This window comes from Agelaius phoeniceus, chromosome 3 (assembly GCF_051311805.1).
Source record: "Agelaius phoeniceus isolate bAgePho1 chromosome 3, bAgePho1.hap1, whole genome shotgun sequence".
NCBI classification, from domain to species: domain Eukaryota; kingdom Metazoa; phylum Chordata; class Aves; order Passeriformes; family Icteridae; genus Agelaius; species Agelaius phoeniceus.
The window spans coordinates 75,046,048-75,071,919 of record NC_135267.1 but is presented as its reverse complement, the minus strand read 5'-3'; the positions used below and the strand labels follow the sequence as shown (position 1 = coordinate 75,071,919).

Below are 25,872 nucleotides of genomic sequence, written 5' to 3'. Positions count from 1 at the left end.
TACATCTGGTGGTGAAAAAAACTAAACAGCTATAAATAAATACGAATTTAACTCACAAATTGCATTTGGCATTTGGCTCTACAATCTCACTTGCTATTATTGCTGTTTCTCTCTCATTTTCATCAAGCAGGAAGGCATCATAAAGAACTCCATTAGTTGTGCACTTATATGTGCATCTAAATGCACATTATTGATTATATTTGCCAATATAATCAATAATGAACAGAGTTACTCTTTCATGTATGCTGGAAATATCCATATCATAATTTCAGTTCAGAAAAGTAATATTTAAATGGTCACAAAACAATATCTCTGAACTACTGAAAATAAAAGATTGCTGTTTTTTTATTAGGATATTTAGCACATATTTCTACCCTTGGAAATTTTTCAGTGTATCTGGTGCTTGTCCTTTAGGCTTTGAATGCAGAAAGTTAATTGGGAGTTATTTAGAGAAGGATTTTATTTGTTAGAATTTTGTCTCTCTCTGAGATGTGTATAGCTGAATTCACACCATCAAAGAAAGAGCTGGTAGGATACAAAAATATTCCTAATAAAATGTTCTTAAACTCTCTGAAATATTTATCAAGAGAGTTTTGGATTCTTTTTTCCCAAAATAACATGTACTTGCACAGGGTTTAGGAAGGTGCATGGGTGTTTAGTAATTTCTTCTCGTGCTTTTTGGGTTATGTGTGCTAGTAATTTCATCACACAGGAATAATGTGTTTCTGATTTATCTAGATTAGAAGTGTTTATATGATAACTAACATAGCCCTAAATTTAAATCTGTATTAATACTAAAATTCACATTTACAGACAGACATGCTCTTATGTCTCTCAACTCACACTCCTAGGAAAGGCTCATAAACAGGTTCTACTTACAAATGTATTCCATATATATTCTCAGTAGTTTTCTCATGTTTTGAAATGAATCAAAGCGATTCTGCGAGCTGTATCATATCTCTGCTGTTTGTAATGAATTACTGTGATACACCTTAGAGAAAGAAATCACAGTTTTACTTAGCCTCACTCAAGTTGACTCTATTATACAAAATAAGAACAGTGCTTTTGCTATGAGAAGTTTGAAATTCACGGTGTCATTGTATTAAGAATAGAAAAAGTAAATACATATTTTGCCAATAGTTTCAATAGTTGATATCATTGAGATGATTACATAGATAATTTCTTGAAAGTAGGTTTGTAATTGTATGCTTGGCAGTTACTTGCTCTAAAGATGAATTTTATTTTATTTAATCTCTGAAACTGTTGTTCAAATTCTACTTCTAATTCATTACTTTGAATTGAAAATAATCTCAGTCTTAGGGTGTAAAATGGTATAAAGTAAACCAATAACTAGGAGAGGATACCTACAAAGGCTCACAAAAGAGACCTCTGATACTAGTATTTTTCTTGCTTTTTATTTCACAGAAGGAAAGAACAAGTGGGATTCAGTAGCAAGTGTCATTAGAAGGTTTCGAGGAGTGTCAGTATTTCAATCCAAGTATCGCTTGAGAATACTGACATCCTGGGGAGGGATGCTGGGACCTGGAGGGAAGATTTCACATCCTCTTCTCTCCAAATGTTTCAGTGGACATTCATTCTTCTGCCACAGCTCTCCTACTCTGGAGCAAGACAGCTCAAACTCCAGACTCTGGAGGGGCTGCAGGACATGAGGCTGGGCTGACACCATCTGTGTGCACAACTGTGCTGAGATGAGTTGAGACTCCCATGCTCCTTGCACACATGGCAGAGGCCAGCTTGCACAGGCATCAGTCTGGGCTGGGGGTGAGATGTGATGAATGAGCTCTCTTTGTATTTTCCTGTCAGTGAGACTTAGAAAGGGTTTTGAACTATTCCCCTACCAGAAGTGGGGTGCGCTGCTCTGACCAGCCCGTTTTTCCTGCAGGCACATGTATGTGCCTGCATTTTTTCGCCTAGAGCTGGTTCTGCGACACATTCCTCTGAGGGAGAAGCATTACTCTCTGCTGTGTCAGTGAGCTCAACAGCCTCAGGTGATTTTGGATTCACTGCATGTACAATGTGACTCCTTGAGCATACCCACATTCTCCACTTCTCAGTGACTTCTGTGTGTCTGAAAGCTACTGAGTGGTAGGTTACCATGTACACCACTACAAATCGCCACATTTTTCAGCATTTTGCTCTGCACGCTTATCTTTCAGATTTTTCATGCAGACCTATTAAAAAAATTGGAGTGCACTTAAGCATGAGAGAACATTTTATTTTACAGCCCTTAAAACTGTGTCTCAGCATCTTTTGTCTTAGAAAAGCAGGAAGATTGCTTCTAAAAAAAAGGTGATTGATGCATTGGATGCTATATATATATATATCAAAAGACTACTTTCTTTACACAATATGAGATTTTTTTACAGCTGGCAAGCCAGGACACTTGGTTAATTAGGAGCTCTTGGTAAATATCTCCCTTCCTCCTTAGTAGTTCAGCTGGATCCAAGTTTTCCTATCAGCTTTCTGCAAAACATAGTTCATCATAATTAGGACACCAGCTGGACTGTAGAAGTTGGGGTCATCTAAACTTCATAAACAGCACCAACAGGGAGTTCATGCTCTAGGTGTTACTGACATTACCATATCAATTTGAACCAAAGTAATGGATAAAAATAATTAATATTAGATATACAATCCTAATGTCAAAATTTGAAAGGAATAATTATTCTCTGAACTTAGTCTGGTTCTTACTGAATCAAAGGAAGCTAGTCTCCTTTATATAAAAATGCTTTGTCCTCTGAATTCCTTAAGTTTTACTAATTTTTTCATGAAACTTCCCTATTGCAAACTGGGATAAATTTTATATTTTTTTGCAAACACTGAAATGCCAAATCTGTTATAAGCTGTTTGAAATCATGTGTTCTATTTCAACTGTCCACTTGCTTGGACACAATGCTGATTTCATCCTTTGTCTGCTGTATTTCTTTTTCCCTTGTTGCCCCTTCATGATTAAAAGAATGAAGGCAAACAGAGCCACAACATCTGTGTCTCACATGTTTACAAGTCCATTTCATTAGTTCTATGAGCTGTCCAGGATTTATGTGTAACATTTTGTTCACTAGGTGTAATTGTCAATAGGAAAAATTTAATCCGATTGGGATTACAAAAAAAAAATCACTTACTTGAACTTCCTATAAAAAAATAAATTTCTTTTAACAGGTATTTTGATCCCTGCATTAACAGGGGACACAGTTTTCTTGGAGCCAAGCTCATGGTTCCAAGCATGCATCACACAGTGTTATTGCAAGCTTGGCAACTAAATCGAGGGGAGAGATTAATGTGCAGTGTGGTGGCTGGGCATGTAAGGTGCAGGAATCGGGCTTTAATTTAGAGTTCCTTGTATGGCTTGGTAAAAAAGAAGGCACACTGCTGCGGTACTGGCATTTCTGATATTTAGAAAAACAGGGCTTGCTCTTCATCGTGAGTTGTTTTTACTTTTTAAGTTCATTAATTTCCTTGACATGGGCAGGTTGGTTAAAGCGGTGGCTTGGTTAAAGTAGGGTTATTTGGGAAAGCAAATAACTTTTCACTTCTGGGAGAGTGAAAACTGTATGGTTTATTCTACAGTGAAACCTTGTTTTGTCAAATTCCTTAGCTGCTTGAGATTTAAGCTTGGAGGCTTAGCTGAACGTTTGGGTAAATGCTTTGTTGTTGCTAGCTTTCCTTCATATCTGGCTGTGGGGCATCTTGCAGACAGGCTTCACTTGATAGTCACTTTGTGTGGAAGGCAGCGAGGGAAGGAGGAATGTGAATAGATATAAACTGCTCTGATTCTTTACAATCCACCCAAGGAAAGCTGCCCGGGAAGCAGGTCAGAAAACGCTGGTTTAATATGAAAGGAGAGGCATGAATTTCTTATCATAAAACTATTACCTGAATGAATCTATTAAACCTGAGCTCTTCATTTGAAATCAAACGTGGTTGTCTGGAGGGGGAGTGAAAAAAAAACGGACCCACTGGATCTTACTGTAATTGTCATTATATAGGTGAAATACAAAAGATTAGCTCATTGTGGGGTACAGTGAATGTCTTGATGCTGAAGTTTTTCCTTTTTCTACAATGAATTTCCAAAGTTGCCCAGTTCAACTGGGCAGAAAGAGAAGGGTACCTTCTATGCCTTATATCTTCAATGGAACTCATAGGTTGGCTAATAGGAAAGGAATGCATTTTCTTTTTTAACTATTTCTTTGCAAATGAATTTTATAATTTTTTATTAAAGTTAGGATTCATCCCACGTGCATGGGCTCAAGTCAAGCTCTCTCACACAGATTTTTTTTCTCTTTCCAATGTTTAACTTCAGAACTTTTGCTTAGTAACATTTGTAATTTGGAGACAGGTAGGAATTAATTGGGTTAATTTTCTTGTTGCCAGCCAAAATTTGTACTTCAACAGCAAAAGACTAATTCCCCAAGCCCAAGTTTTCTTCTTAGTGATTTATCTCTGTTTACAGATAAAGCAGAACACTGTAATATGGGGCAGATAAAGAGAGGACATTCTATACTCATTATATTTTTAGTAGAGTCAACAGATAAATTGCTCTTCTTTAATGCCTGTCATAAAAGAAGAGCAATTTATTCTTAAAATGGGCTTTGATAGCTAGGCATTTATATTCTTCTTCATTGTCTCCTGGTAACCATTTCCAAATGTATCAGCATAATTAATGGAATCTCTCAAATACTTGAGAGATGAAAAGTGATCTTTTTCATGCAGAAAAACCAGAAAACAGATTAAATGAAGTTCACTAAAAAAATGATTGTAAAATTTGAATTTGGAAATCCCATCCTTTCCCCTTGCCTTGACAGATGTTTTTATCTTCAAACATTCATGAAATCCATAGATCAGATTGATTCTGTGCCATCTGAACAACCCAAGATGCACTTGATATTATAGACAAACCTAGGTGCTTTACTAAGTCGAGTCATAAAGTTTGTTGATGTTTTTGAAGGTACTGTGTGAGAACCCTGAGTTCCCTTTCTATTCAAAATTTAGACAATTGAGTGAAACCTTTTTCATGAAAATGGAAAAAAAGGACAAATTAAGGTTGTGCTCTGTGTTGTGAATGGAAATTATCAGGTTGAGATAGAACCACTGAAGTACCCTATGCTTTTTGTTACCCCTATAAATAATTTCTTTTTTTTTCCACTCTTTTCCGTGACATCTGAGTATTTGATTCCCTTCAGCTGCTCTATTTTTCCAGTGTACTCTGAATTCAACTTTATACCACTGGACATTGTGTTGTCTACTCTTTTAATGTCCTCTAAATGAAATACTTAAATTGAATAATAGTGAAGCTTAAATGCTCAGCTTTAAATTGAACAGATTGAAAGTTGGAAAAAAAATCCAACAGATTTAATGTGTTTTTATATCAAAAAACAGGCTTCTCTTTTGTATTTGCCGAAAAAAAGTTATAAGCAGTGGCTTATAGTATATAAGAGTGATAAAGTGCTGCTTAAGCATCCATTCACACAACTCTGTTGTTTGGTGAGGCAACTAGACTCTAGACCAAAACATGAAAGGCAAAAAACTTTTTTACTGAGAATTTGACTCTTCAGACTATGAAGTACAGTGCCTTTATTCAGCAAAGCACTGAACTCCATGCTTTTCTTTAAGCTCATGAATTCATTTGATCTAGTGAGAAGATTCTGTTGACACACTTACCAGGCTTTTTGGAAGATGCTGGTTGCATTTCTTCATGCCATGCAGGATGAAGCCCTGAATTAAAGAACATGCTGTCCAGTTCTGATGCTATTGTTATACTGCTGAAGAAAATGTTTTAATGTAGCAATAGGAATGGTTTCTGACATTTTCTTTGTTCTGAGGGTTTACTCACAGCAAAAGGAACCCTTCTGTGGACACACAATAGCTTGATGATTAGAGTACTCAGCTGAAGAGGAAAGAACATAGGTTCAAATGCTTGATCCAAACCAGACAGAGCAGGGAATTGAACCTAACTCTCTAGTGTCAGAGATTAGGGTATTCCACTGGGATAACAGCAAGCCAGGTTTCAACTCCCTGCTCTGTCTGGTTTGGATCAGGGAGTTGAACCTCAGTCTCCTCCATCTCAGCTGCGTGCCCTCATCACCAAGCTATTTGGCCAAGATGGGATAGGGTGTTTTGCTCTTAAACAACAAAAAAAAGGCATTAAAAAGCTCATTTTGCACCAGAGTAAAATATTAACTACCCAATCCTGACTATTTCCACATGATGGAATTGTTGTTTCCTAGCCAGGCTGAGAGAGAGCTACTTTGTGGTCACATACCAAGATCACCAGAAGCAATAGGAAGATATAAAACCCTTCTGTCCCTGCAAATGCAGCTAAAGATGCAGAGATTCAGCCATGTTATCCACATGGCTTTGGCAGAAGCAGAGAAAACAAAACCACCAGAAGCCAGTTCATTTAAATGCCAGAGCTATCTCAGTGAATCACAGTTTTGTTTGGAGGAGAATGGGGGAGGAAGATTAATATTCTGTCAGTGCTGTTGGAGGTGTCTGTGTCAGGGCACAGGCTGCAACTTAGCTTGGAACTTCAAGCAGCTTTTTTCTCCACTGGTTTCCATGTTTCCATGTCTCTCTTCTTTCCCTTCATTTTCTACCTGGTTCTCTCCAATTTCCATGCTTTTCTCCTCCTTTCCCTGCCCTTACCATATATTCATGTCCTTTCCACAAAAATTGTTCTGGCTTAAGCTCTAGTCTTTGCAGTGGCACACATAATTGAAACTTGTTAAATCCTCTGCAAATGTACTTATATCAGTTGATAGAAATGGATGGGTGGTAACTGTTTGCCTTTTTTTGTAATCCACATATACATACTGAATTTCTTGATCTAATCCCAGGCATTTTTAAAGGTTTAAGTATTTGTTGTTTGTTTTTGTTTTCTTTTTTTTTTTCTGCTCATTACATTCTCTTTTCTTGCCTCCTGGTTTTAACCAGCAGTACAACACCAAGTGACTTTTGACAATTTAGCATGTGAACCCTTTTACAATCATCTGCATAGGGCTTGTTTACCTCAGTCATGTGAAGTTCATAGACTGAAAGTTTGTAGGTGTTGGAATTCACAGTATTTGTAATCTGTAGGTATGGAGCATGGAGTTCTAGATTTGAGTAAGAGTTTTTTACATTCATTCACTTGTAATGGAAAATTACCTCTGCATACTAAATCAGCATTACAGTATGCATATTTATACCAGAGAATTATTCCCGGTAGAGTTAGAATGGAAATGTGGGATGTATGAATTACAGAGTCATTATTTCAGTTGCCTTCACCAACAGGCAAGCACTGTTGCAAAATGCATGACTGAAAGTCATGCCCAAGAAGGACTGAGTTTTGCTGGGTCTGAGCATTTGGGATGTTGCTGTTGTACACTCAGATTGAATTTTCCCCTATCCCCTTCAATACCCAGGGCACAAAGTTATAAAGCAATGTCTTGTTTCCCTCTCTCTCCATTCACTCAGCAGCACAGGGTAAGATACCTGAGAACCTCAATTGTGTTTCTATTGCTGTGTTATCAACAAATGAGATTCCATGGCCAGCTTCAGAAACTGTACACACACACTGCCCTAACTGCCTACACTGGCTCAGTCTTGCAGCATGCCATGCCATGTCAGCCTGTGTATAAAATGGGGTCATGTTTGTTTGTATACTATGCCTGATGCCTGGAGGGGATAATAGGGTATTTCTCCCTCTCTCTTTGTTTCCTGTAGAGTCCCACAGTCAATAAGCTTGACTGGTTTTCACATTTCAATAACCTCTCTCCTCAGCCCTTTCTGATATTACCTGTTAGTACCAAGAGTCAGCTGACTCTGGATCCTGGTTGGCATTACACTTCATGACAGCTTCTGAAGCTGACAGGGTGGGCTTCTGCACAAACACAAGGAAATCCAGTCCTTGGCATGGCTGCAGGATATCCTCAGTTGAGTATCTGACTGAATGCTGGACATGCACAGGGGAAACAGGCCACACTGCACCCAGTGAAACTCACCTACAGTGTAGTGGTTCAGTGAGGAAAGCGTCCTCATAATCCTTAATGGAGTGTTATCATGGAATTGGATCTTCCTGCTGTAAAGCAACCCAAGGCACTTTGTAATCAAACCGCACACTGTAAACTGTTTTACATGAAGTCAGCTGCATTGCATCCTTCCTGGCAGACACTTTAGAACCATAATTACATTAATCTCCATCCTTAATTTGCTCCATTGTGCTTCTGTCATTGCAGGATCTCTGCTACCGAGTAGGATGTGTTCATTTCCTCAGTGCTTACTGTAAATTGCAAATTAAGCATGGTTAGCTCTCAGTTGCCTGCTTTTTTGTGGGATTAAATCCAGTTCATCATTACTTGAGCATTTAGTTTATTATTGTTTAATGAGGTACACAGTACTACATTTGACTTGGAGGATCAGTTCCAAACAGAGGTCTATTTGCAAAGAAAGTTGGTTTGAGAACCTGCTGTAGCTACAGAGACTTCTGTCAACCCTGGAGAAGTGAGCTGGGTAATGTTGAATTAGGAGTGGACCATCATCTTTAACTTAAATAAATAGTGTCTAATTATTAAAGCCTGGACCTAGTCAGTCTGTCATAATATGCCCTCCTCCTTCAGCAGGACCTAAGGGCATTTCATTCTTGTGTAATTTTATACCTTGTAAGAGTTCCATATTGAGGATTTGTAAGTTGTATTCATGTTTTTTGTATTAGTCATCTTACAGCTTTTTGTCTAGCAAAGGATGAGCCAGTGAGATTTGAAATTATATTTGCAGAGGAAATCAGTCATGTTCAATGGAAAGTGTCCAGAAAGGTAACACGACTGCAGATCCCAACATAAAAACTGCATAAAGAGAAAGGGAGATTTGTGTGATGCTAGGTTTCCAAGGACCGTTTCATTCCATAGTGTTCAAGTAATGCTTTAGTGGTACTTGCTGACTCTTGTTTCACTTCAGCTACTTCCAGGATTTCCATTTTATAAATCTCTTTTAATCGTTGCTGTACAAATCCATTCTGATGAAATCAATTCACTAAATAATGTTCCAAAAAATAGCCATGCCTGCCTGCCATTAATTCTAGCCTCCCTCTGTATTGCATATCCAATTTCTAAATCTGTCACTTGCCAGTTATGGAAGGGAGGGAGAAAAAAGTAATCAGGTAAAACTGGTGAAAATTTGTCTCTTAATGTGAGTTCAGTACTCACAGGTACAAGTAAAATAAAGCAAGGGTAAGGATGGATATTGTGCATGACTGCTTGCAATATTGCTAGATCTTTTTCCTCCTTTCTGCTCCTCCCTTCCCCATCTTTTTTTTTCCATCTCATCCTCTACCATCCAACAGTATGCTTAGTACTGACTTAGTTTTGCTTTTGGTGGTTCTGCCACTGCTTTTATTTCCAGATTTAAGAGACACCGAGTCACTACTTCTGTGAAATACTCCATTTGTGTGCCACAGGTTGGCATTGCTCTGTACCATCTCTGTTTGTTCTTTTTAAAAAACAAAACAAAAAAAAACCAACCCCCCAAACAAGCAATGTACAGTGTTTCAAAGGTCTATTTGAAAAGATCCATCATGCACAAAAAGGTATCTGTATGGAGTGCTAATCTTCCCACTCCATCCATCCTGTGTTACGTATACACATGAGATTCACAAGTGGGCATGAAGGTACCACTCTGTGCATGGGGACTCTTAAAGAATTGCTCTAATAGGAATGTGTGCTGCTGACCCAAGAGCTCTGAATTTCCTTCTTCTGATTTAATGGCTGGTGGTTCTTAGTGCCTGAATAATGACCATTTTGCCGCTTTAGATGATAGTGGGTGCTTTGGGGATTTTCAGCTTATGCTTCCATAAAAGTAAAAGTAAAAGTCTCAGTAAGAGACAACCAGAAAAGTTAAAATCAACATCAGTTGGTAGAAAAGGCTGTTTTTCATGAAGGTTTCCAAGGAGCAGGCTGCTTAGATTAATTAAGTAATGTAAAAAACATCCCCACTAAGTCAAATCCCCATAGTTCAATTTTTCCATCAAGAGACCAAAATTATGCACCTGATTTCTGAGGTCACTTCCATAATTACAACAACATACATTCTTTGTAATGGCTTTTCCTTTTTAATGGATATTTAAATGGAGGTAATTAAATATGTTTTCTTTCATATCCTTCTCCTGAGAGGAAACATAACAACATGATGAAAATACAAGTAAATGGGAAGTAATAAATGTCTACTAAAAATAACTGCATTTTTACTCTTTAAGCAGTATTGATTGCTAATTGTTAAGACTCTCAGAGTGATAATGAGGAGATTCAGATGCCTGTCATACTATATAAAACTGGATTCCAAAATATTTCAGTTTAATAAGCTATTCTTAAAAGTCTTGCTGCAGTCAGAGGTACCAGCTGTTTATCTCAAGTCCAGGCAGTCATGAAATATGGTATATAAAGCAGAAGTATAATGTTTTGAAAATCAGATCTAGTTGCTTTTCTCTTCTACACATTTTTGGGTACCTTTCTAAATTTTAAACACTTCTCTCTGTGTCCTAATCAGTGGGATGATTGAGTTCTGTCACTGTGCCAACACTTAAGTTAAATGCATTGTGTTTCTTCCACTGGAGTTTGACCCACATGGCTGCATTGCAGGTTGTGCTCAGCCTGAGGGGATGAGCCTCTAAAGACTACAAGTTGGCACTGGCACAGACACTATGAACCTAAATGCTGAGAATGTCAGATCCTTCTCAGCATACTGAGATGTCTTTGGCCTCCAAAAGTGAAGTAGATATTGTAAGCATTGACTGCCAAATAGAAATATCAGTTTCCTTGTATCCAAACAGCAGAGGCACAGCTCCTTATGATCTGAATTTTTAGACCTTTTTCCTATTTGCAGTCAAACCTAGAAAAATAAAGGTCTACAAGAGAATGTTTAAGAATGGCAAATAAGATCCAAAGACTTTCTCAACTTTAGCATTGATTTTTGGCTGGATGGCCTCTGAAAGGATTACCGTGTTTCAACTGATTCATCTCTCTGTGTTGTCATAGTGACATCTCAGAGCTGTTAGCAGCAAGGAATTCATTTCTCAAAAGCCTTTAATGGAGGGAAAACCAAACTAAAAAGTAGTAATCAGAAGTTAGCCATTTCACATTGCCTGTCTTACGCTTTGATGATCTGAAACGATTTTCTTTTTCTTGTTTAGTAATAATAGTACAGGAACTGAAATAAACATAATGGACTGTTTTTCCTATCAACAAATGCCCTAGTCTTTGTCACTCAGTTGCCTGCAAAAGCTGCTTATAGGATCTTGTGTTTCTGCTATGAATATTATCCCTTCTTTCTTCCACATATACCCAAAGAATAGGAGAGTAGTTAGAGCCTAAATCTATTTGTAACACAGACACATACAGAATTAATCACAACCTTTTTAACACTACCGGGGAATATAAGTTATCTCTCTGGGCTTCCTCAGTTAATAGGGAAGAAGTGAAACTTTTTAAGGGAGATTCTCTTCTATTCTAAGGAAAAAATCCCTCAGGTAGTTGGGATGAATGCCTTCTGAAAGGGTTCCTTTATATTGAACTTAAATAACTGTTGTGGGTGAGACATCTCATTTCAGCAAGTTCAACAAATCCTCCTCAAAGAACTTTGGTATGATATGAATGTCTAAGGTTGAAGGGTAGGGCTTTGGGAGAGCATTCTTTGTTAACTCTTTAGTGTGTGTGTGTGTCCCTTGAAATTAGAACAGAAAGATAATTTAAAAATAGTAACAACAAATTAAATACATGTTAAGAATTGAAATCTACTTCTGCACTTGTTGAGAAATAATGCTTCTTTCCTGTAAGACATGGAGATCTGGGGCTACAAAGCAATGGATCAGTAGCCCCTTACAGCTAACATCCATTGTATTCTATTTACTTATTTTTGAAATTTGGGTAAGGACATATGAAAGAAAATTTGTCTCTGAGCTTAACTTAATTCTTTTAAATTGCATGAATATTTAAGAGAAAAAAAAAATTATTTTAAAAATTGTAATACCTGAGGGATGTTAACAAGGCGAGGTAATAATGTCCTCAAGCCTTCAAGGGTACAAAATAAGACGTAGATAGTCTTTGTCTGTGAGAAGTTACCAGAAGCTGCAGTGAGGGAATGACTGAAATGAGGCATAGAGTAATGGAATCAGAGAGTTCTTAAGACCTGGAAAGGACCTCTAAGATCATCAAGTCCATCTGCTAAATAAAATTATAAAGGCAGTGACTTTGTCAGTGAGACATGATTTGAGACCATCATTTTTAGTAATCAGTAGCGTAATAACTTCCCAGGCTCATATTTTGAGGGATTTTTTTTCTTTTTTTTTTGGAAAGGGAGTCAGGAAAAGCTCAGGAAGTCCTCCAAAAAATGAGGAGGCCCCTCAGCATGTCTAGACAAACACAAACACAAACATGTGGTTCACATGGATCAACAGAAATAAAGTCATGACTATACGTATATGTGTGTATAGAATAAATGTCCAAGAAAAAAAGTTTTTATTGTATTGTCTACTGTGCCTGGATAACCAGTACCACTGGAAAATTTTGTTAAATTCTTTTCTTCTGTATAGTGCTGTTTTTCAGTGAAATCAAAGGTACAAATGAAGCATAATAGTTCTGGTCATTCTGCTCTTAGGCAGATCAAAAACTTACTTGGAATCTTTACAGGTATTTCACTGGTCATTGTATTTGAGTGCACAACTAAGCTTTATGTTCATATTAGCAAACAGGGAATAAAAAAGAAACTTTAGATTTGCTAATTGGAAGTTGTCATGCCTTTAATAACTTGAGTGACTGACTCAAGACAATTTCCTCTCTTGCAGGAAGATTAATGTACAATCCCTTTTAAGGTGGTAAATCTTATCTGTTGGATTCCCATTTTTACAAAAATGAACAAAATGCTCTTCTAGCTGTAACTTCAGATATGCTGTAAAAGATAATCTTTCAAGACAATAGTAGATTATTATCAGCCAAGCAGGGAGCTCCAAGGCACTAGAGTGCATATTTTAGAATGTTTATGGAAAAACTTCCCACAGATTTAACTTCAAAAATCCATTCTCAGTGCTAAAAGTAGTTATATGTATAGAGAGATGTGCATATATGAGAGATATAATGCATAATTGAATCGGTGATTCTCCGATTTCCTTTATATTATAGCTGAAATGAGGTGTTTGTGTATTCCTGTCATTTCTTGTATGTATTTGTTGGTCTAAGGTTTACTCTGGGTAACACTATACTTAAAGCAAACACTTCAGTCCACATTCTGAACCTGTATGTTAACTCCATGTGGTTTCAGCTTCCACCCTTTAACAACAAATTACTATGTATGTAAGCTGTCAAATCCACATCGGACAGGCAGCTGCAGAAGAAGAAACTGAAGCCTATAAACCAGAGCAAGAAGCGTAAGGCTCCCATAAGAGACTAGTCTTTCCCTTTCTGTATATAGCTCAATAAGAGTAAATTATTCATTACAATCAAGCTAAAGCTCCTCCAGTCTTACCATCCACAAATTTGTTGAAAAATTAAAGCTCAGCGTGAAGCCTCCAGAGAATTATTCTGAGTTAGTAACACCTGCAAAGAACAGAGATTTCACTGTGGGGTAAATTGCTGTGTGATTGCCCACACGTCAGCAAAACTTATAATTGGGAGAACCTGAATATTTTCTCTGTATTGAGGATTTTGTGGGGTGTCATGTTACGTTAAGTAGTAGAGTTGTGATTTAGAGTGTTTCACAGCAACTGATTGTGTTTGTTTTAACAACAATTTTTGTATTCTATGAGATTTCTATTGCTGTCAGCTGTTATTGCAACTTTATGAAATACACATTTAAAAACCTTTCTTATTCTTAGGGAAAATTGTCAGAGACAGGCTTTAAACTGTGGAATTTTCTTCCTGCGATTTCTTGTGAATTTAGAGGTTGATACCTTCCCCTGCTTGGCTGTATCTCATAAACGGCAAGCTAAGTGAGGATTTTGATCTCTATATCTGTAGCATATGTACACTCAGCAGCTCCCCGGACAGCAGTGGAAACTACCTAAAGCAGATTTTTGTTTCTTCCAGATGTTTCAGAAATATGCTCATAAATGGTGGAGCTCCTAAATCAAATTGGACATTATTAACTATCCAAAAAAAGGACAGAGAAAGAAAAAAGTCAAATTGCGCTGCATTGTTACATGCTGAGGTCTTATTTTCTGCATTTTCCACAAGTCCTATATCAATTCACAACCTAAGTTTGGAGCAGAATTTAGGCTTCTGGCTAATGTTGGTTCATTTCCAACACGAAATGAATAAAGCTCATAAAATTCAAGACAGGCCTATGTGGAGATCCTCAGACAGACTCTTCACCTGTCCTCTGAAGGGAACCAGCTCTGTCCCACAGTGCTGTCCTTGCTAGCAGGAGGGAGCACTGAGCTCAGTGGGTTGCTCAGGGACTTGGTGCTGGTTCCTGCAGGTCGGCATGCTGGCACAACTGGATGTGCCTGCTGCACAGGGACTGCCTGCCCTCTGCCTGCTCAGCTCTGGACAGATGTACTTTTGTGGCTCTCAGAGTTGTGTGACCTCATTTAAATGACAATACACAATTTGCTTTCATGGCTGGAATGCCTGAACCTAATTTGGCAGCAAACTATTTGCATTAGAGAACACGCACTGAATGGAACCTGCTGGTACAGTTTTCTGTCCTTCCCTTATTAATATCTTGCCACCCTTCTACCTTTCGTTCCTTTCAGGGAATATTGAAGTGCTTGCTTCACTGAACTCAGACTTATAGCTGCTGGATTGTTTGGTTTTTGTTTTTTGGTTTTTTTTTTTTCATTTCTTATTCCTCTTTTTTCCAGTTGTGACAGAAAAACCCCACAACTGATTAAATACTAAGGAGAAAGGGACATATCTAACAGAGTGACAACTGCTTTCATATGTGTACTTTTAGTGCAGTGAAACTTTCCTCAGGGAATTCCTTTTATATACCTTTTACAGTTACTGAAACAAAATATCCTTGGTGCCAAAGGCAAGGAACTCATAACTACATGAATGTGTTAGACAATAATATCTAGTGGGTACTCCTGCTGTACATAATAGCTGAGCTATTCTGACTGCAACACAACTAAGGGCTAATGTAACACAGGTTTATTTCCTTGGATGGGAAAGGAACATGGGATGTATTAAAAAACAATTTGCTGGGCAAGATGAAGCTTTTCAGGCTCGTGTAGTCCTACTGCCTGCTCCAGAGGTTGCTGAGAAATGTAGTAAAACACCAAATCCCTACTGAATGACTAATCTTACTTTTCCACAACACTTCAAAGTATTTCCCTTTTTCACTTTGAAACAGAGCTGCAGTAAGTGGCTTCCAGCACAGAATTGTCTGTGAAAGTCCTGCCGTGGGCTCTAGCTTCAAGCTTGTAATCTCCATGTCACTGATCATGGATCATCCTATACTTTAACTCAGCTATTTGGAGGGTTAGAGGAAGACCTGGTGTTTGGCTCAGGGCTCTAGGGAAGAGGAGAGGAAGCAGGTGTATTGCATAAACAAACCTCCATGTGTCAACATCCATGTGCTTGTCCGAGGAATTTATCTGCTCCAGCTGTGCTGCTTGAAGAGGGAATCTTTCAGTATATATTTATCTGACATATTATGTGTCTGAAACATGCTGTCAGTTTCTTTCAGAGAGGAACTTTGTAGCATGGGGAATGTGATTATGAGGAGGATCTAGCATCACCATAGTCTCTCACAGTAGGAACCAAAGTACCAATTAACAGCAGCTGATTGGGCTAGGTGCCACGCAGTGCTAGTTAACCCCTGTCCAAGAGGAAAGGGAAGGACACAAGGAGCTGGCTGTCATTTTACAGAGAAGAAAACCAATGCACTGAAAATAAGTGTGTCAAGAAAGCCAGTGGAAAATAAGAGGAGCGAAAGTGGAAATCTGAAATAGATTTGTTGTCCACGTCTAGTCCATTTTTGTCTTGTGTCATATATGAACTTTTATGGCTTCAAAGCTGTTATTTTCAAACTGTGACACCCATGTTAAAGACATCTGAAAGAAGGAAAAATAATGGCCAAAAATTAAATAAAGGGACTCAAGGTTTGCAAAACGAATTCAAACTTGCTACAGTTCAAATGGTTGGTTTTTTATTCCTGCTCTGTTACAGATAGGAACCTGAATTTAAATGCTTTTCTTTGAAATATGTTATGAACATGTCCACAATTTATGGAAATTTGTGTATAGGGAGTAATATCTATCTCAAGATCTTAACTATTGTTGGAATCTAAGTGTTGTAAAAACAGGTAACCAGACAAGAAAAAAAATCTCATTTTCTAGGTTGTCCTGGGGCCAAGAAGAATGAGTTCCTAACGAGTGTTTTGGATGCATTGTCCACAGATATGGTGCACGCAGTCTCTGATCCATCATTGTCTTCCAGCCGGTGGGTTTCAGATCTTTTTGTGTGTCTTTAAAAGGATTTTAACAGTGGTGAACAGATTGTTCAGGGCTTTGTGGAGCCTGCATAAAGGGTGAATTTCCAAGAACCTATTCTAGGAGAGTTTACTTCAAAATTACCACTGTGGACTGTTCACTAAACAGAGATACACTTGACAGATGAATTCTCAGCAGCGTAGCTCAGGGTTTATCTGTAGCTGCTGGTGCAACTGTGTGTCAGTCTTTTGTTCTCCTCTCAAGGCTTTATTTCTTGAATGTAGGTACCTTCCTGCTTCATATTCTTCCTAGTTGCTTGCAAAACAAACCAATGCTATCAACAGTCACAGGTAGCGTTAAAAATGTGTAAGTGCTGTCAAACTTAGGGTGTCTGCAGGTCAGGTACTTATCTGAGGAGATAGCATTTATTTTTATAGCTTATCATGTAATTCAATACATTTAGGTGTTGTAGCTCTAAGAGAATCCATCATGGGCTGTAATTAGAGCTTTGGTATTTGGCAGTGCTGGTTGTTGATCAAACTTCAGTTGGTTACTTCACACATTTAATGCATCCGCTGACTATGAAACAGTCTTTTTCTCTTTTATTTCTCTCTCCATTTTTCTCTGATTTAGGAAATTTAAGGAGAAAGCACTGTTTGCAGAGTATGATGCTGAACTCAACAGGGTTTCAGAGAGTACACTAAAAGCAGATTCTAGCCCTTAGTGTAAAATTAGGATATTGTTGACCAAAGTGAAAAAAGAGAGATTCACTACAACTTAGTGTCCAAAACAGGGAGTTTTAGATAACAATGGTGATGGTCATCTGACGGTGATAAAACAATTCTGAAATAAAGGTATTAAATATCAGAATTAAGACTAAATTCTTTTTTTTTCTTGTTCCAGTGTTTCTGAGCCTGATCCAAATCATACTCTGGAAGAGAGAGTCGTCCATTGGTATTTCAAACAGCTCGATAAAAATTCCAGTGGTGATATCGGCAAGAAGGAAATCAAGCCATTTAAGAGATTCCTAAGAAAGAAATCAAAGCCCAAAAAATGTGTGAAGAAGTTTGTGGAATACTGTGATGTGAACAACGATAAGTCCTTGTCGGTTCAAGAATTAATGGGCTGCTTGGGAGTAACAAAAGAAGAAGGTAAAGCAGAAACAAAGAAACGCCATAGTAAGAACTTTTTCTCTCTGTCTTTTTCACTAAATTCTTCAAAGCTTATGAAGCCTGATATTTATATGTGCCAGAGTTATACAAAATACACCTGTCTGCAGCTAATGCAGCTGTTGCTTAGGACAGATGGCAAGAAAGTGGCTTCTGGATCACTTTGCTCCAACAGAATCAAAAACTTCCCATTGATTCTAGCCATTGAATGTATTATGGTAGGAAACCTAAGAAGATATGATAACAATCATCAAAAAGCCAGTTTAGTGTTATTATAGAACTGTGTTCTGAGTGAGTGGAAGTATCACACCTGTGCTTTTTGGATTCCTGGAAGGAAGCACATGGTTGAGATTTCTAATGAAATCTCATTTCTCAAATGTAGTTTAGAGATGCAGAGAGGAATGTGATCATCTGCCAAACAGGTGGAATAACAGCTAATACACAGCCACCTTACCTTGCTGCCAAACATGTAGGAAGGGGAACAACTAACTTGCAGAGTGCAGTCACACAATTCCTGAAAATGAGAAAAAATTAAAAAAAAAATTAGTTCTAAACAGCAGCAATAGATCCCCATGCTTTAAGAAGTTGTGAAAGAATGAATATAGGTAAATGGTTTTGTCTGGTACCTTAAAATGAAGTGAGGACAGTGGAACAATGGTCTCATTGGTTGTATTCAAGTCTAGAAGAGGAATACTGCAGAAAGACAGAAGGGGTCTACATTTTACTAATGAAGTAAATTGTCTATGGCTCACAGTAACAGATCTCTCAAAACATGTATTGAGCAGATCCAGAATTTTTTTCCTGGGGCTTTTTTTGTGGACCTCATAATGGTACCTTCCAATTTTCACTTAGATGATGAAGGTTAAAAAAATGAATATGAAAGTGGATGAATTTTAGTATCTTTATGTTTATCTTTACCTATCTGACTTTTAGTCAGATAGATTTTTTATCTATGAATGTGGAAAGTGAAACAATTCTGTCCTACTGCAGCAGGCATTCTTTCTTAGGACTTGTGGATGAAATTTGGGTCCAAAATCACTACACAGGCAGTAAAGGAAAGCCATAGCAAGACTGAAAACAAACCCCAGTTTTTTGTCTTCATATTCCAGTAGAAAACCCCCAAAATATTAGGATAAACTGTCTGTTTTGGAAATGAAAATTGTAAGAGGCATGAGATCATGTGAAGATCACACACAGATTTGGCTGAAGTAAAAATTGTGACTACCACAACCGAAGTTCTGTAACAGATATTCTGCAAAAAAATCTATTCAATAATGAGAACATTCAACTTTGGAAGGAAAAAAATCCCAGAAGTTTGGCATTGGAAAACTAATGGTATCCAGTTGGAAAAAAGTTCTTAACCAAATCATTGGGTTGCTTTACTAGAAGTACATAGTTTTAAGGACAGGACAATAAAAATTACTTTTGTTGGAATACCATTATTCTGTTTTGTTTCTTTTACTTGATAATTAAAAATTCCTTGCTGATACTTCTTTCACTTGCACAAATGAAAGCAATTACCACTTCACTGCAGTTAGAGTTACATCTCTAGGAAAATATGAGATTCTTGCCACTTGAGGTGTCAGAACTGAGCTAAGGAAGTGGTTCTGTATCTTTACGTGTGAGTCTCAAGTTTCTTGTGTGAGAATAATTTGAAGCAATATAAAAGCCAGAGAGTTGTAAAGCATGCTTTCTGAAGGGGGTACTAGCTGCTGTAGCGTTTTTCAAGGTCCAGGTTTTTTTCCCTAAGTTCCAGTACAGCTTGTCTGACTCACAGACTGACATGGAAAACCAAGACAGCAAGTTCCTCCCTAGTCTCACAAGTTAGCTTGGGAAGATTAATGGGCTAGGAAATTCATTAGCTTTTAGGGGGTTTATTTTCCCCTATTTTGGGCACTCTCTTTGACTTTGAAACTAAGAAATTTTAAAAAACAGTGATAATCCTGTCCTTTTACAGATGCAATGTAAACAATGTTTTTGGTTTGTAGAACTGTTTCTGTGATACCTTTATCTTTTATCTATCTTTTTTCATCTTTTATCTTTTGCTTTGTAGAACTGTTTCTGATATCTTTAATCAAAGTGAATGCTTTCCATACAGTCTGCTTGTCCGTGCTTCTTTGCTGCCAGGGATAATAGACTATATTTACTATTAAAGACCTAGTAAGCTTGAAATGCTCAACCTTGACTATATGCAATCTCCTAAGCAAATTTGACATGTTAACTGGCAAGAGATGCTGTTGTTCAACTTTCATATAACTCCTTGAAATAAGCAATATCTGTATTGAGGAAAGGAAAAAGTATCTGTGTCAATGAAAGGTCTGAAATATTTTATCTCATCTATTGAAAGCTGTGCACTTACCCTGCTCTAAAAAATAGCTTTTCAGAATGAGGGCTTCAGTTCTTGAGGATAACTTGCAAACCATATTTATAATGTTTTCTTTTCCTTCTTTTAGCGGTCCCTAGAACCAACACTGAGAGCACTTCATCCAGCAGGCAGGTGAGTACTGAGGAGAGCAAGATCTCCATTTCTGCCTCTCCTGGATGAATTTCTTGGGGTTTTAGTCATCACTGCAGCTTCAAACTGCTCTAATCTGCTATTCTGCAGAGCTGCCAGAAAAATGCAGAGCAACATCCCAATTAAGTTCTATGTCTGGAAAGCTAAATCAGTCAATTACAGGTGCAGAGTAAATGCGCATAATTTGCAAAGTGGATTAGGCTTGCATGTGGAAGTTCCTAGGAAAGTGTAAGTTGACATATAGGACATATATGATAATTTGATGAGTGCAATTGAGCCCTCTTGAGTCTTCTGCATTCCTGAATGACAGCATTCCCATGCACTTTTAAATGTGCACTGCTTCATCTTCATTTAACTTTTACTTTAGCTGAATTCTGTCAATTTTCCTTTGTGTCACACTCTAAACACAAACTGACATTTATTGAAATGAACAAAGCCATGCATTTCCCATGCCCTGTGAAAATCTATACATTTCAGAAACCCCACTGCATTATTATATGATGGCTTAAAAACAGCTTTTAAAATCTTAGTGCAATGAAAAGAGCTGTCACTTTCAGATGCGTTTGCGGGCTGAGCAAAATATGCTGAAGAACTAGGATTTGCATCAGTCTAATCTGCGTTTAAACTAAAATTGCAGAATTATTGGAAAAAATGAAATGTCAAGTGCCCTGACAACATAATCCAGAATTTTTTTTCAGTTTTCTGCAAAGACTTGATCTTGTTTTTCAAAATAGCACCAATGTATGTCATCCATGGAGGTTTGGCTACTCAAGCTGTTCAGAGCTGCAAAAGGCACAAAAGCAGAGTTTTTTAACCCTTTAAAGAAAGGTGCACTGTAGGAGGGACTTCAGTGAAAGGCCAGGAAAATAGGTTAAAAAAGCGGGGTTTAATTTGTATGTGTCTATTTTTATAACCATTTATCCGAAAGACATTTTTTCTGGGCAATATTATTATACCTTCCTAGTACTTTTGCGTGGTCTTGAAAGAGGACTGGTGAGTCCAGTAGTTTGAATGGTCTAGCAAAAGAGTCATCTTCACACTATTCTTACACCTCATTGTATTAGTTAGAGGACTTAAATTGTTGGTGCCTACAAAAGCATCAGTAAATGATGAAATGGTTTAAAAATTATTCATGTAACTATATTATTAGAACACCTCAGGTAATCCTGCACCTAAAAAATTAGGAATTTGGCTAAAAATACCCCAAAACCCAAGTTGTGGTAAATGTCTTCCATCTATCATAAAGCTAGATTAATTTGTTAGAAACCGAACCTCAGGTGAACCTACCCACAAGCCAAGAGAAATCTTCCTCTCAAAGTTGCTCGTTGATTTGTTCCCTTTTTTTATCTCTGCTTTGTTTGATGTTAGGTTTGCACTTCTAAGGCTGGCTCAACATTGGTTGTGGTTTTTACCAGAGACCTCCTACATACTTTTGATGGAATAAAAAATGTTCTCACAGCTACAATAATGTGATAAGTTTGTTTGTTTAAACAAGTGTTTGTGGTCTTAATTTTTCAGGTTTTCCCCACAAATCACTTACACCTTAAACAAGACAGCCTGAAAACAATTATCCTTTCAGAACTCCAGAGTATTCAGAAGGGTTATTTTAATTATATAATGGCAATTACTGGCACACGTGCATTGCACTTGAAGCATGACAAGCCCTCTCCCCTTTCTTGTAATCTGATACAGACTTGTGGAATTGGAAATAAAAGTGTCCTTAGAACATCTATGTTTTTCAATTTTGACCAATAATTTTGCTGACTCAGCATCAATTATTTTAAGAGCTGTTGCTGACAAATGATAGCCTTACATTAAGGCTGGCTAAGCAAACCATCTGCTGGCAGTTTCATAGTTGAACAATACATGGCTGCAAATGCACAAGGTGGTTTTCATCAAAGAAGTTCTCACTTGAAAGGGAGCTACAGAAAAGCATAGAAGCTGTTTAAAGGAAACCACCCATCTGAGAAGGCCTGATCAGATTTGCACCACTCAGGAGACACACACTCAAATCCTTACTCTCTACTAATTTATTATTTAGCAGAAGTTTAGTTAAATATATGCTTATGTGTGCTTTGGCACATGTTTTTTCACGTTTGTTGAGAAAACAGCTTAATGTAAAAAAACAGACAGAGAAACATACACTAATGTGCTAGCTGAGGCTCAGCTGTGGTTGCTCTCAAAAGATAAAATTAGGGGATGGGTCTGACTGGACTCCGGTAGTGGCCAGGTACATTTCCCTTGCTCAGCTCCACCCTGTCCAGCAAACACACACATACATGCCCACACACTGTCAGTGTGGCTTTTTGAATCCTAGCAAAAAGTTTGTAAGGAAACCACAGATTGTTTGTGAGACTTCAGCCAGCAGCCCGTTCCTTACATATCATATGCCATAGGAGGTATATTGAACCAGGGACTTGCTCAGGCAGCTGCTAAAACTGTATTTGACTGGTATGGATTTAAAGGGCCATAGGTAAGTAGTCAAGATATTGCTGATACCCTTGCTCGTAGATCCCATGAAGGACTACAGGGCAGGAATTTTTTTTATTCCCTATATATATATTTATGCAGCACTCTCTTCTGATAGTGGAATATGGGTACTGCTGAAAAATAGAGATAGAATTTTATGCTGGACTAATTGAAAACACCATTAATAATGCAAATTTTCCCAACTTCCTTTCAGCAAGTTTCGAAGAAGCAAGGATGAACACCTTACTAATCCAAGGCTGATCTCTTTGACATGTGGGAGATTTCCTCACCAAAAGGCAATAAAAACAACTGTAGTATTTGCACTTTGTACTTAAAAATGTAAATTCACTTTGTAGAAATGAAATATTTAAACAGACTTTTTTTTAATCTGTGAAAAATTAATGGCTAGTTTTGAAAAATTATCACATACAATGTATGTGTATTCTTTTGTGGTCTGAAATATGTTAAACATGTTGGAGATGTAAAAGTTTGCATTTAAACCATTTTTTTAAAAAATAACTTTTTGGCAAACAGTAGCACAGAAACCTGATTCTATGTATTTTTGGTTTCAATAGTATGCCTTATTTTTCTTAATACTGTCATTTAAGTAGAGTTATGCTGGAAAATCTACTGTATTCTCAATTTTGTCCAAGCAGTGTTGAATGTTTCAGGTTTGCAGGACTGAGATAATTGTGTAAATTGCTGTTCACTTGGTTTTGCAGTTTTTTACTGACCAGATATTTCATTGGTGGCAATATTTTATTTCATTTTGTTTTTATTGTAATTACTAGGCTTTCCAAAGATCATACAATGAGAATACAACCACTAATGGATTAAAAAAACAGTTATTCTACTTGGGATGCTTATAGAACAATTTATCCTTTTATCAATTTTTGAAGTGCCTTTATTAATAAGTTTTGGTAGGATTTTTCTCCTGTTTGCTTTCACTTGCGTTGTTAACACAGCAAACCAAAAAGGAGTAAGGTAGAGAGTAGTGTCACCCCACCCAGGTTCAGCCTGGGCCTTAAAAGCATGTTTCCATGGTCAGTGCAAAAGCAGGAGCAGAGTTTGCATGGGCCAGAATTGGAAATCTTTCTATTGTGACAGGGAAGAATAAGCCTTTTTCCTCTACACCTGGCTACCCTAATCAACCCTTTGGCTTTGCCTGGGGACCCACTAGAGGAGGGGCTATTCACATTGCCTCTGCCTGAAGCTTTTGTTTTGCTGACTAAAGAAACTTCTCAAAAGTTTTCATACTTTCTCCATCATTTTTTCCCCTAATGCTTTTGTTCATATGTGTGTCTGAGGGGAATAACAACTTCTGGATGTGAGTCTAAAGAAGGGGACCTAAATGAAAAAAAGTTCTGCTCTTGAGCAACTGTGAGTTACAAGCAGCTGGGTTGATCGATGCAGTGGTAGAAGGACTACTGGCATCTAGGAGCTGACATGAGAAGGCAGGAATGTAGCAGCAAGCAGTGATTTCATTATGGTTTGTTTGAATAATGTGGAGAATTTGACATGTGACCAGCTATTTATAATAGCACCCTGCTTGAGTTTGTACCTGGAAAAGCTTTTTGTGAATCAAAAGGTGTCGTTTCAATTCCAAAATATTCTGAAGTAATAGGAATCACTGTATGCAATGGAGTGGTATCCCAGAAATTGTGTACTCTAAGCTCTGGCAACAGGAGAAACCAAGGCAACTGCGTGTTATCTTGTATTTTTGTTTTAAAAAGTATTCGTTATTCTTTTATAATGTTAAACTTTGAAATTAATCTTCTTTATAGATTAAAGATTAGTATGTTATCAAACTATGCTGATGTCTTTTCTTTTGCAACACAGAGAGACTTGTTTGGAAGTGCATACACACAGTGATGACTTCACCACTGCTTTGAGTTTACAAGAAACCTCATGACCTCACATTGTGTCCATCTACTTCCCTTGCCTTTATTGAATTCTCTTTTAAGATCATTCATGTCTTAGTCATACCATTGCTTCCTTGAATTCTCCATATAGCTTCAACCTAGTCTCTTGCTTCTTCTTAGCAAAGTGCAGTGTGCATAGATAGAGATGACACCTTTTCCCCTCCATGTGAGTGTGAGCTGCAGGGCAGCTTTCAGCCTGCCTGGAAGCAATGAGGAGAGAGATGCAAACCCTCAGAATTCATAATGCCTGGTTAAGTGTTCACAGTATGGTTAATAGCAGCATTTTGTAAGAAGCATTTAATTCCATCACTTGGCCTTTAGAGACAATATGAATGTAGGCTGCCAAATATTTTGCCATGTCCATGGTTTGAAAATGCACCCCATTTAAACTGAGAGGTTGTGTGGGGAGGCAGATTTGGACTAGCAACGTGATTATATAACGAGGAGCCTTAAACAGTGGTGGAAGTGCAGGTAAGTGCTAAAGGCATTTTTAGGTAGCCAAAGACTTCTACAACATAGAGTCATTTAATAACTCTACAACGACTGAAACATGAGGTGTTTCCTCTTTGTATGCGTTTCTGTGTCATCACTTTCATGATTTATGTCAATTAACAGCCATTACACCACTTGAATATATGTAGTACTGACTTCTTATACTGCCAGGTAGAGTCCAGATCCCTAATGGAATCATACTTGCAAACTTGCTAAATTCACCTTGGCTTCCTGTATCTCCCATATGTCCACAGGAATATTTAAACTGAGATATATGTTCTATTTGTAACTAGAAACAGCCTTGAAAGGAATCCATGTGGATAGGCCCTTAGGCTCACACTACAGTGTTTATTTACACAGTAATTAATTAGTTCTAGTTTTTATCCTACTCCATGTGCAACAATTTAATTTCAAATTTAATCCTGTTGCTGAAAACAGAACTTATATTCTGCTTCTCATTGACCAGTATTTTTTCTAGTTCCAACTCTTGCTGAACATATTTGTTTAGAACTTTTATAAGGTTGTAAATAGAAGACTATAAAGTTTGAAAAATGTGTATGTATTCAGTGACTAGTTCAGCCTGTAGCAATGTCCATTAGTTAACAGGCCACACAGTGAGAAATGCTCCATATTTTGTCAACACTTTGGAAAACTTACTAATTTTCTTCCTATCCCTACATTTAGGGCAATTTCATAGTTTAATTTTTACCAAACCCACTTAATTGTCAGTCATTTCTCAGTCTAACAAAATACCTATCTTTCAGGTGCTCATTTTGTAGAATTGGGACCTTGATGAGTGCTCCAAATGACATTTTTTTCTTGATAATGTAATTTCAGATATTGAAAGACTAAAACAGAGAAACTTTAACAATAATCACTGCATATAACTAA

At 37.4% G+C, this 25,872-nt stretch overlaps 1 protein-coding gene across 4 annotated transcripts in view; it reads left to right on the top strand.

Moving 5' to 3' along the window:
* SMOC2 (SPARC related modular calcium binding 2) overlaps positions 1-24,378 on the top strand; it is a 138,024-nt gene extending 113,646 nt beyond the window's left edge. For 2 of the 4 annotated variants that reach the window (XM_077175624.1, XM_077175626.1), the window contains exons 10-13: positions 16,322-16,424; positions 17,318-17,565; positions 20,037-20,080; positions 22,782-24,378. In XM_077175624.1, coding sequence (XP_077031739.1) covers positions 16,322-16,424; positions 17,318-17,565; positions 20,037-20,080; positions 22,782-22,805 — 419 coding nt within the window. In that variant the 3' untranslated portion in view covers positions 22,806-24,378. Of the gene's footprint in view, positions 1-16,321; positions 16,425-17,317; positions 17,593-20,036; positions 20,081-22,781 lie in introns of all 4 variants that reach the window. The other 2 variants (XM_054629996.2, XM_077175625.1) reach the window with 1 other exon arrangement.
* The last annotated feature ends 1,494 nt before the right edge of the window (positions 24,379-25,872 follow it).